Source organism: Embiotoca jacksoni, unplaced genomic scaffold (genome assembly GCF_022577435.1).
Source record: "Embiotoca jacksoni isolate LCO1_2020_lvr unplaced genomic scaffold, fEmbJac1.0.p SCAF_135, whole genome shotgun sequence".
NCBI lineage: Eukaryota > Metazoa > Chordata > Actinopteri > Embiotocidae > Embiotoca > Embiotoca jacksoni.
The window spans coordinates 199,665-212,500 of NW_027185269.1; the positions used below are offsets into that span (position 1 = coordinate 199,665).

Below are 12,836 nucleotides of genomic sequence, written 5' to 3' on the forward strand. Positions count from 1 at the left end.
AACACATAAACACACCTCTTGGATTTGTTACTTGTTGTTAGAGTCGAGTTCAGCATCTATCACTTTTGATTTAGTGAGGTCAATGCAAAGCAGGCTCCAAGATGGTGCTGCTGCAGTGATAGTAAAAGGTAATTATTATCTGAATTCTTCTTTTCTGATGATAATGCAGGTCTAGGTAGTATAAAGTTATATAAGTTTATATATAAACACTATTAAGGAGGCAAAATGCTCAGTCCATAGACAAATACACAGCCCGTGTTCAGCAACTGTGCCGTTTGGACTTCTGTAAGTTTGTGACATCACAAAAGCACGCTCATGTCATGTGTCTGTCCGCAGCACGGCCCACTTTCCAAACTTTTATATGTAAGAAAACACTCAGCGGTCATTCAGTCGTGGAGTTAGCAGGCTAAAACACAGAACAAACCCTGTAGTTGGCATGAGCAAACGTCAGACAAGAATCAGCCAATCAGAAAAGAGGGTCATTGATATCAATGCACCTTAAAGACACAGACACAAAACTGCCTGTTCTTAGTCGAGCTGGAGAGAGAAACATCTGAGAAAAGATGTAAAACTATGTTGACAGGGTTTTTGGCACTTAAAACTATACAAATATCTTCTCATGGATATCAAAGCTGTAATTCAAACCCTTTTGAATTACCATAACCCACCAGCTGTAATAAAATAAATAACAAACCAATCCACATTTATTTTCATATAATGACAATGAAAATTGCTGTGTATATTAAGAATGTGCTTCAAAAGTCACAGTGCTTATTCCTACTTCCATGTTAGTGACAAAACACTGTCTATCATCTACTGTGAAAAGAAGACACCGCTGGATATTCTATATCCGATACACATTTGTCTTTGTCAGCTGTGCTACTGGTTCCCAGGTTAACCAGTAACAAAACGAGCAGTACGTCCCGTCACACAAAGTAGCACCTGTCAGTTTCTCACGCTCGATCTATCTCCCCAACAGGCCTCTACTTTCAACATGTGCTGCGGTTTTAGTCAATGAAAACAGCTCACAGTTGAGCTCGATTTTACAGGTCTACAACAACAACAACAACAAAAAAACTCTACTATAACTGCAGGCCAAATATTTGGTCACTGACAAGCGTATTGTAATTTAATAGCTCATTGTTAACTTGAAATGGGTTTGCGAGGCATTGGCTTTCTCCTCCAGTGTTACCTGATGTTGGCAGCGGCCATGTATTTCGATCTCGGAGAGCAGGAGGAAAAGTGCATCATTGAGGAGATTCCTGAAGACACGCTGGTGACTGGTGAGTCGTAAAGATCGAATGGTCCTCCCGAGTGTCGTTTATGTCCTGAACTGCAGCAATAAATGTGGAATTAGACTGAGTGTGTATTTAATTACAGTATTTATAATTGTAAATCACCACTTCGTTTGTTGAACCTCACAGTGGCGTCATATGCACTTCCACGATAGTATGTCTCTTATTTTAACAAGTTGATAAAGCATAAAGGCCACTTATGACTCGATTTATAGAGCACACTGCTCATTAAGCAGTGTCTTATTGTAGTAGCTAGCGTTGTGCTTCAGAAACACTAAATAAGCAAAAAATGTTAAGAGCATTTCATTTATTGTATGTTCGCTGTACTCTCAAATACATTTCCTACAATTGGTCCTAAAATGTCAGACAGAGAAATATAACTTTGGTTACTTAGGTGACCAATGTAAATATTAAATACTATCATACCTGTAAATGTTGAATATCATTGAATATTAAAGTAGGAAATTACATTATTACCCTTTTCATGCCCAATCCTTATTACAAATATTACCTGCTTGGCATTGGCCTTGACAACTACTGTGTGTGTATATGTTTGCGCTCATGTGTGAGTGTCTCTTACCTTCAGGTTACTTCTTGTTGGAGCCGTGGGACATGAAGGCGTCCAGCCACTCCCCTCACTTTGGAGTCACTGCGACAGTCAGAGACCCGAACCATGAGGTACTGGACTCCCACGGGAGCTTTATCACCAAGCCAGTGTCACACAAACATGAGTGTGATGGTTCAGTAAAATATGGCTGGTTTCCATTTCAAACCCAGATAATGACACGGTGAATTTAACACACTGCTACTAAAGCATCGCGTAGTTTGATTGGTAAAAAAAAACAAATGACTTGCAGTATATCTGTCATATTGTTATAATATCATCGTCACACGTATGCAGTTTTGTATTTTATCCATTGACGTGGTCCCAACGTGGAAAAAAAGCAACAACCAGTTTTTCCTCTTTCCTGCTTTCTAGGTTGTGATGTCCAAACGCTTTGGAAAATTTGGGAAAATCACCTTTACAGCTCACGCCTCTGGTCCGCACTACCTTTGCTTCCAGACCAACTCCACAAGGTTTGCCGTCTATGCTGGTGAAAAGCTGGTAAGACCTGTGGACACACACAGAGAAAAATGTATTCAAAACAGAGATGAAGATAAAGCAAAACACAAGAGCATACCCGGTTTAAAAACACTCATAATTGTTGAAATGTACCAACAACAACAACAACAAAAATGCTGAACGTTCCTCAATTTTGGCCACACAGAAGCTTCATTTGGATGTTCAGATGGGAGAGCACTCGATCGACCCCCACGCTGACAGGACCAAGAACAACATGGAGACTCTGGAGAACAGTCTCAGACACCTCATAGATCAGATGATGTACATCGGCAGGCAGCAAGAGTACCAGCGGGTAAACGTTACTGTTGTGAACATTAACAATCCTCTTGCATTGCACAACATGTCAAACCACCCTCGGGCATCCTCAACGTCGCCGTGCTTACTGAGAAAACACAGAACAAGTCAAACTGAATCACGGTCCTGTCTTTTTGTGTCGTCTGCCGTCTTTCAGGAGAAGGAGGAGGCGTTTCGTGGGATAAGCGAGGACACCAACGGCAAAGTGTTGTGGTGGGCCGTAGTGCAGACCTCCATCCTGCTGACCGTCGGTTTCTGGCAGATGAAACGACTCAAAGACTTCTTTGTCGCCAAGAAGCTGGTCTGACGATGACGAACTTCTTTTTGCATTTTCTGTATACTGCAAAAAAAAAAAAAATAAAATAAAAAAAAGTTAAAGGCCTAAAAAAGCTGGGTAGATGAACACAAATTAAAGGGTTAAAAATGATGTCTGATAAAGAATTGATAAATTTGCGGTATTATAACACAACAGTTCACGTAATAATACAATATATAACAGCACATGTCCCCTCTAAATATGGTCATAATTATTGTACTACAATTAAAACAAATAAACACAGCTGGCTACGAGGAGAATGGAAAAAATAATAATAATAAAAAATAAGTGTTTTAAAGTTTAACTGTTTTGTTATTATTCCTCGTTTTAAATGATATCCTTCTGCGTTCACGTGTTTGCTCGGCAACTGAAAAAAATAAATAAAAAATAAAACCCGACGTCGTTTACGCGCTAATTAGACCATCATTTTGAGACAGTGAGCATATTCGAGCTGGGACCGGTCCGACAACACCTCGAGTCGTTAATGGATCACCAACCGAGAGGTAAAATAAATAAATAAACAACTAAGGAGCGAGACGGATAGTTGTGGTTGTAAATAAACACAAGAAAGGGAGCGGAAGTCACTTCTACGGAGCCGTTATTAGACAACGGAAGCGATTATTAGCATTTAGCTTTAGCGGCGTGATAAATCGGATTAACTGGCTGTGAAATTGAGGTTATAACATTTGTAAAAAAAAAAAAAAAACAACTGACACGGTTTAAAAAAAACAAAAAAATAAAAAAAACCTCAATGTAAGCGACTGCAGGAATAGCTTTTATCTCAATGGTTGAACGGGAGTTAAGCGAAGTTAGCTCGTGAGCTCAAACTCCTCTCTCATCTACTTTTTTTTGTTGTTGTTTTGTTTGTTTTTGCAGATCTTCAAATGTCTCACTGGGTCTGCTGCAACTCCTGCTTCCTCTCTCCCAGCGCTGAGCGCAAACTGGCCGTCACCACCTGCGGCCATATCGTCTGCAGCGTCTGTTATCAGAAAGGTAAATAAAAATAAAAAATAAAAAAAAACGTGGGGGGGAGGGAGGTGTTTTGATGCAAGCAAACGTCAAAGCAATATTTGTTTGTAATATTTGGGTATTATTTATTAAAAAAGAAGCGCTGGATCTGCTGACTGCTGACCACCAGACAAGGTGACAGCGTGATTAGACAGAGACCTCTGTTGGACCTGCAGTGATATTGCAGGTCTATTGCAATATCAATATTATAGATATTGCAGGTGCATATATATTTTTTTTTTATACACGTCTCAAGCCCAAGGAAGCCTCCCGTGTTGCACACTTCTCCCGTTGATAATCAGATTTCAGACCAGCTCCGTCAAAGGTTTTTTTTGTTGTCGTATTCAGAAAATGAGAATGAAATAATAGCGGGCTGTAAGTCCTCCAGGAAGGGGCCCTCGATCCCACTTTGGGATCCGCTGGTCGCGTTCATTGAGCCGCAGGTCAGCTGCTGATGGGTTTCCTCTCGATCACGGTCTCTTTAATTTGCTCTGGCTCCCAGATTAACTTTGGTTCTCAGGCGGAAGCACTTTAAAATCAATTTAGTTTCTGTTCACTCGTTAAGATTCAGGCCCAGCATGTCTTCTATTCACTACGAGCCGGGGTAAAATGATGCATTTTGTTCTTCAGCTTGTCATTTTTGTCCACGTGTGATTGCATTCTTGTCTTTCAGGCCAGCAGGGAAAATGTTTAATATGCAGTGCCAGCTGCCAAATATCGGCACTCTCCGACAAAGTAAGCACCCTTTTTCTTTTCTCGTTTAATTGCATCCTCGGCTGGTTGTGTGTCCGCCCGCTTGGGACGACGTCGCGCTTTATAACTTCATAAGCAGACCGACGTCATTTGAAAACCCTGCTGTCGTTACAGTGGTGTGAAATGTTTTTCGTTTCAGAGCGGCTCCGACGTGAAGGCCTTGTTCTCTGACATCAACGTCGTGGCGAACAAACACTTCGCAGAAATCAGCAAAGTTGGGTCATTTTCTTGCTTCACGTCTTCACATGAACTTGTACATGTCATGTGTGTGGTGCAGATTTAATATACACGTGACTGTTTCTTCTCTGTCTACAGGTTGTGATGTTTCAGGCGAGACATCAAAAGAGGTTGTTAACATATTACCAGCAAAGGGTGAGAGGAATTTATTCGGTGAAGTGCATTCGTTTTTGTTGTGTATGCATTTTCTTTCCTTGCCAATGCTGAAATAATAATTATTATTATTATTATTAATAATAATAATAATCAGTTTCTTGCCCTCCTAAAACAGATCTTAATGCTACTGATAATATACTGCAGTCTCACCATTTTATAATTTACAGAATGAGAAGCTGGAGGAAGCTTACGTCAAGGTGAAGCAAGAAGTGCAGCAGATGATAAAGTAAGTTAAACGATATGCTTGTGATACATTTCCATACATATCACATATTACTGCTGTTTATTAGAAGTCGGAAGTGTTTCTTATTTATTTTTCCCTTTCAAAGGCAACTGAATGAACAGAGCGTCTACATTACCAAGCTGGAAAACTCTCTTCAGAGGTTGGGCAATAGTCAACATGTATTAAAGTAAATTGAACATTCAGCAGTTAAGTTGACCTACTTGAACAAACTTTGTGCTGGTAATCAGTTGGTCTTTTGGTATTTTCACAAAGTTAACTATCTGGAAAAAGCTTTTGTTTTGGCTTAAAAACATAATTTTAATTTCTCAGTCTGATATTTTTAGCATCCTTACTTTTCCACACGATTTAGGCTCAAAATATCAGTTATTGTCCAGTTTGATCACGTATTCAAAGGAAATGCTGCTTGTTTTCCTTTTTGGGTTTTGGCAGCGCTGAAGCTTATAAAAGCATTTCCAACGAGCTGGCTGTTATGCCTCACCACTCACTAGGTGTCACTCCTGGCACGTCTACGCCGGGACTGTTGCAACCAGGCCTGGATGTGTTTAAAAAGGAAGGTTTTTTAAAAGAGACCCGAAAAAGTTATCTTGAAACAAGATTAAAAAAAAAAAAAGATTATATAAAAATTCTTCAATAAAAACTCTTATTGATAAGTATTTAATGAATAAGTTCGACAAGTTTTACAGTTAGGTTACTTTCATGGAGCGTTGCATCATTCACATCATTCCTGAAAGCGCAGTAAAAGTCCTTTTCTAAATGTTCCGCAAAATACGAACTACATAAACATATACTTAACCGCGAAAAGAAAAAGAAAAAAAGATTGACCCAAATTCTCCTTATAAATGTTTGCGTCTTGGCTCGTCCTGAGTTCATCGCGCAGCGGGGAGGGTCCTCACACACTCTCTGGGATTCAAACCAACAACTGTGCTGCTCATCAACACTCATTACCTGGAACAGATTAACTGTATTTATTACTCTTGTCCCTCAGTGCCAAAGCTTCATCCCAGGTCAGCCACGGTTCTCACGCACCACGTGGACATAAACCAGGTAATCAATCGCGTAACTTAACTACACTGCTGTATTGATGGCTGTGTTGATCTGTCGGCACACTCAACCGCTACATTATTTAGCTCATGTTTCATGCATGGCTTGTTTATTATATGCTGTGAACCAAGCTGTTAGAATGGGGAGTAAAGAATATTAATATTACAGAGAATATTATATTATATTGTGCCCTACTTAAATCAGGACTGTTATAGTCTTCATACCGTTTCGTTACTGTTGTTTATAGTGAAAGTCAAATGTAATATAACCTCGGCTAGTACATTTATTTGGATTTATAAAAAATTGAAACGTGATAGGAACAGAAAACAAATGTAAATGCGGCATAATGTCGCATTACTTGTTAAATCTTTGTTTACGACTTCATCCAAAAGGCTGTAACGGAGGTGACTGGTGTCAAAGATAATAATAATAATAATAAAAAAAGTCCCCTGCAGCTCGCAACAAGACTTCTGCTGCTCTGACCTGAAGTATATCAGATTACGTGTAATAGACTGCATCCCTGAAACGTTACGTCATATTTTAAATGTCTTGGTGTTTCTTGTTTACGTTCAGTCCTACAGATCCCGTATAAATCCCCCGTTTCCCTCCTGCGACGCTCCTCAGCCTCTAATAGGTGAGCACCGTCTCTCTCTCTCTCTCCGTCCCACATCAACCCTCTCTTTCTCCGTTCATCTTTTGATTCGCGATGCCTTCGCCCCGTCACTGCGTCTCACTACACCTCAGAGACAGAGAGAATGTTGGAGGTATTTCACAGTGCAAACAAGTTATATCCTGGGTTCAGCCCTGATGTCTTATGTTAGCTTTAGCTGCTGTGTAGCTTTGCCCTGCCCTGTGGCTATATATATACACACACACACACACACACACACACACACACACACACACACACACACACACCTGAATAAGCTGATCTTTGCTTGGCTTTAGTCAGGAATCCCGATTGGCATTCACTTTTGATTTTAAAGGGGCACTGAACACACATTTTATTCACCGATAGGTGCAAAGCATTGTATTGTATTCGAAGTTTGGTTTCACAAAATGTGATCTTCAATTTGATTTGATTCGTGAGTTTTATTTTGAAAAGCCCCGATCCTCTTGGTGTTTTCTCGACAAATTCACGTTTTTCTATACGTTTTTCTATATATATATATATATATAAAAGTTCTGACATTTTTAAAACCAATGAATAACGACGACAATTTCTAAAGTACAAATGCATTGTTAAAGTTGGGAATTATCTCACTCCCTGTTGATTAGACGACATAAAATGTGAACATTTGTCTGCAGCGTGTCAGTAAACCAGCCACAGGTTCACCTCAAAAGGACGTGTCAGGGTTTCACTAAGTCCGCACCTCACTTTGGAAAGAATAAATGCTGCTGTTCCGAAGACGTTTGGGCTTGTTGTGAAAAAGTTCAGGCACCACTGCGGTGTTCGGCCAACTGAAGCCAGCAGAACTAATGAAGTGTGCTTTCCTGTCTGGCAGCGGTGAAAGCATGGAGGTGGATGAAGGGATTCTGTTCAGGAAAGTAAGTCCCGTGATTTCACCTACAGTTTTATTATGAACGTGTTCTGCGGCAATCCTGATATTTACTTAAAAGACTTTCAGGCGCACGACGGAGGAAAGTATCGAGCGAACAAGCCGATATATAAAAAAAACGAGAAAAAAAAACGCCCGTGATTTGTGCTTTTGCTTTTCAGCCCAACTCGGCCCACAGAGGGTCGTTTATCAATCCTGCGCAGGACGGACGCATGGGTGAGTCCTCCGTACAACTGTTGTTTTGTTGTTTCCACTGCAGAAAGAAGTGTTGGGAGATAATACAGAAGCGCTTGGGACCGTCCACGGTGGTTGCACCGGGACCCTTGGAAAGCTTCAGGTTCAGCTTTTCGGTCTCTTAAAGGAGGTTTGACCTTTTCGCTGTGGAGAGTAAATGAAGTGGCAGCCCCGTCGCCGCCGTTCGCTGCGGCACCGCGTCGATAACTTTATCGGCGCGAGCGTTTGGCGACGTACGTCACAATATTGAAGCAGCGGCAGGTTGATTGTTCTTGTTTAAAATGTTTTCCAGCTGGAGTGATTGATAGCTATTCCTTGCACCGCGATGACGCGGGCCATTCGTTACGGAGCTAACTGCGGCAGGAGCGCGCGTTCACGCCGCAGGTGCTTTGCCTGCGTTTGGGAGCAGCTTCTGTGCGAGTTTGCGCTCAAGTGAAAACATAAAGATAAAAAAAAAAATAACACGGCGATTACTCTGGAAGACGACTCACCCATTGATCTTGTCTTCCTGGAGGGTTTCCAAATTCAAAACCTGAAGGAAGCTCACGGGGTGGAAGAAGAGACACCATAAGCTTATAATGACCCAGAAGTAGCTCGTGCATTTAAAAAAAACAAAAACAACAAAAAAAAAAAATCATTGTAAGTTTATCTGTATGAGCTGTGTTAAAGATTAACCATTCATCTGCTGTTGTGTTTAGCCACCGTCCCTCACAGACTGTCCAACCAGAACACGTCAGCCAACCACTTAGCACGCTCAGCCCCAGTCAGGTGACAAGTTTCATTCATTATATGCATATAATATTATATATCAGTCCAATGCAGATGAAGTCTTTCAGTCATCTTACCTGTGTTTTCAGCTCCTCATTCACACCGTGAGAAACTTCTTTGAATGCATCTGTGCAGTTGTTGTTGCTGCGTTAGTTTTGCTTTTTTTTGTATTTCAATTGAGGAACGGACCTTTACACACTTGGCGCACGACGAATAAACGACACAAAACACGCTTTTCATGAGGGCAGCGATGCAAATTTGTGCCGGTTGTTCAAAAACAGGTTTGAGTAGATTCGCGTCAGCTAATTTTTCAGAAAAAAAAAAAAAAAAAAGATTGATTCAAACATTTTCCAGTGATGCAGATCTCGTCCTGTTCCTCCTCACTTGACAAAAAAAAAAAAAAAAAAAAAAAAAAAAAAATCAGATTTGAGCGTGTTAGACAAACCTGCTGTGTCACTGTTACCTGCTTCCCACCAACTCCGCTACACCCAGAAGTAAAGTACATAAATGTCCAAATGTTGTCCTTGAGACAGTTGTTTCCCCCGTGCCCTTCGTCCTGGCTGGAGACACAAACAATTGACAGTGTCATTAGGGAGTCGTGACGTCACGTCCTTTCCACTTTACACACAATGCGATTGGCTGACGCCTTCACTTGCTGCCAAAGCACAGAAAAATTGACCTTTTTATTTTATTTTTTTTTTACAAAAAAAAGAGGCTTTTTCACTTCACAATATTTGCATTCTGTGCGAAAGTACTCGTGACTAATCTACGGTTCTGAAAAAATATGGCGACATGTGAATCAATAACAGGAACAACAACAACAACAAAAAAACATATTACATGTAAAGACTTTGCGTTCGGTCATTGTCCACATATTTATTCTCGTCATTAAATCAAATGGAAACAAAGCTTGATGCAGGTTGTTCCTCTTAACAATATACTTCTCCGAAAACTGTGAACAACACATAAATGAGCTTTATTGTAGTACCGGGTGACATATTGCGACGAGTCCTCAAATTTATACCGTGACCTTAAAAAAAAAAAAAAAAACGGACCGCAATCAAGTTCTTGTCGATGTTGCACGAGTGGCCGGTGTGGCCGCGATATGACAGAAACACATCGTGATTCCCCCCCTCCCGTTCATTTTAGTGTGTTCGTTCTAATTAGTCAACCGCTGATGCTCACACTTAAACGTGGGCTGACAAAGTTTTTCTCTCCTCTGCTCTCTCAGTCGTTTTCAAGGAGCACCTTTGACCCCAGACATAACGTACGGTCGGACCTCTGGATGGAAGTCTCCCCTCTTCAAACCTCCCTCCTCCTTCAGACACTCCATGTCCTCCCTGGTCTGCCCTCCTCCTTAACACACACGCACACACGCACACGCGCACACACACACACACACACACACATATACACATACATATAAAGTCTACAGAGGAAACGCACCTGACCGCTGAGGTAGAGGTACTAATGTTTCTTGACCTCAGGCAGAGATGTATTGTCACGCACGTTGATGACTAAACTCCAGTTTAGGGTCGTTAAACAGCCATTTGCATTTCAGTCTTTCGAGTCAATTAAACGGATAAAATATCGACGTAAGCCTCGTTGTTGTTGACACTCACCTGCCCTCCATTGCTGCAGATATTCGGACCGTTGCTGGTACGCTCGTGTGTATGTTAGTGACTGGTAGGTAGTCGGGAAGGTCAGGTTATTCACGAGAGTGACTGTCGGTGATCCAACAGAGAAACCCGCGGGCCTCAACTCCACGCAGCCCCGCGAGCTTTCAGCCGAAGGCGCAGCGTGACGCGACGCTCGCCAGCACCCGTTCAACCTACGCGGATGAACTGGGATTGCGTTGTTTACCCAAAAAAAAAACCAAAACTAACAAAAAAAACCACCTACGCTTACTGGATTGTACAAGACTTAAAGGTTGACCTGATAAAATGCTGAAGCGGCGTCGAGGGGGTCTCCTTCAACCGCGGGACAGTTAAGCACGACCCCCCAGCGGGAGTTTGCGCTGTCCCGGCCGGCTGGATGTGACTTCAGCGACGTTGACTTGTGATTTCACCCTCAAATCTTGTTACCAAAACAGCTACGAGCGAAGGCAAAGGAAAGCGTAGCCACACAGAAACATGATATCACCTGGAGTCATCGCAGCGAAGGGGGGGGAGAAAAAAAAAAAAAAAAAAAAAAAAAAGGGTGGCGAGGTGAAGGCGGGTGGCGAGGGCGCCCGATGTGTTCAGACAGGTCGATTCTTTCTTTGTAGACGTGCGCTTCTGCCTCTTTTGTCCCCGCTTGTCAGGGTGCTGAATGGTGTCTATTCAAGAGGGCTCAGGTGTGACTGTTTTTGTGTGTGTGTGTGTGTGTGTGTGTGTGTGTGTGTGTGTGTGTGTGGCCTATGTGGCCTGTGCACGCTATATTCATACTCCGGTGGGATCTGAAGCCGTTTCCTGTTTTTTAAGGTCCACTTAAGAGAGAAGCGGCTCCCCGGGGCAGACTAAGCTGTCATGGTGTCACACACTGACAGGGAGAAGACTAAATCACCGTAATCTCTCCCTTATGTGCACGCACACACATTTTTACGCACACACACACACACACACGCACGCACGCACGCACACACACACGAGGTGATCTGTTCTGCGCTACCTCTCACAATTACAGTAATAACGGATGTTAAATATCACACGGTCATAGACGTGTCCTTCTATTCATCTTCCTGTTCATCTCACTCTTACTTTCTCTTTCGCGCGCGCACACACACACACACGCACGCGCGCACACACACTCTCACACACACTCACTCACTCACTCACTCACTCACTCACTCACTCACTCACTCACTCACTCACTCAGACACACCTCCACATGTCTCCAGGCTGTACAAATGAGCTCTGCCACTTCAGACAGCTAAAGAAAACTATTCTGATGTCAGTGGTAATTCTTCAGCAGCGTGTTCCCACAGCTCGTCCACCCCTCCTTTCTTCTCTCTCTCTCTCTCGGCCTCTCCATCTCCATTTTTTCTGTTTGTGTGTGTGTGTGTGTGAGTGAGAGAGAGAAAGAGAGCGAGAGAGAGAGAAGCTTCTCACTTAATCTGATCCAGATTTCACACTTTGTCACTCAGTATTTCAGTCGGGTACCTTCGGTGCTGTAAGTGTAATCCCCTCCAGGCAAGACTCGACATGAACTAAATGATTTCACACCGGAGCTATTTGTCTTTCTGAGGCGCACAGAAAGCGTTGCAGCGCTCGGCCTCACGGAGAGCCATCAGCGATCCCCGTCACCTTTACTGACGTTTGGTGGAATAAAAAAAAAAAAAAACTAAAAAAACCCTCAAAAAAACCTGGAAGACTAATGAAGATGTTCTCGTTTAAGACGACGCCACGAGGGAGGATTTGTATCCAAAATGTCTATTTGTGTGCTCGCACCCTGAAGCGAGATGTTTATTAGAATTTCATTATTTTAAGTAAATCTCATCCTGTGTTTTTATTACGACTGTTTGTGCAACAATCACAGGACGAACCATGCGTGCAGTACGACCTCCGCAACGCGACTCCCCAGCAGTCACCAGTTAAATCAGAGCGGTCACGAGGTGATCGACGAGATTAGACGGAGGAAGACAAAAATATCTGCAGCAACAACTGATATTTATTTTAGTTTTCGGCACTTTTTTTTTTTTTTTGCTGTTCTAAAATTTAAAAGACTAAAAAAAAAAAAAAAAAAAAAGCTAAAAAAAAACAATTACACCAGCTCTAAGGAGAATATTTCTCTTTGGTTTAACTGCTCACAGTTCAGACAAAAGAGTTTG

At 42.0% G+C, this 12,836-nt stretch overlaps 2 protein-coding genes across 2 annotated transcripts; both read left to right on the plus strand.

The window, feature by feature from the left end:
* The first annotated feature begins 1,153 nt into the window (after positions 1-1,153).
* Positions 1,154-3,201, plus strand: LOC138196831 (transmembrane emp24 domain-containing protein 11). Its single transcript, XM_069147199.1, has 5 exons — positions 1,154-1,283; positions 1,882-1,973; positions 2,275-2,400; positions 2,564-2,710; positions 2,870-3,201. Exons 1-5 carry the CDS (start codon positions 1,154-1,156, stop codon positions 3,017-3,019), a joined length of 645 nt encoding a protein of 214 aa, XP_069003300.1. The 3' UTR covers positions 3,020-3,201.
* A 711-nt stretch (positions 3,202-3,912) lies between these two features.
* On the plus strand, positions 3,913-10,389 carry rnf212 (ring finger protein 212). The gene is made up of 13 exons (XM_069147198.1): positions 3,913-4,021; positions 4,710-4,771; positions 4,929-5,003; positions 5,105-5,161; positions 5,350-5,408; positions 5,512-5,565; positions 6,412-6,470; positions 7,041-7,101; positions 7,214-7,231; positions 7,973-8,015; positions 8,188-8,242; positions 8,959-9,028; positions 10,260-10,389. Exons 1-13 carry the CDS (start codon positions 3,913-3,915, stop codon positions 10,387-10,389), a joined length of 852 nt encoding a protein of 283 aa, XP_069003299.1.
* Positions 10,390-12,836: the final 2,447 nt, after the last annotated feature.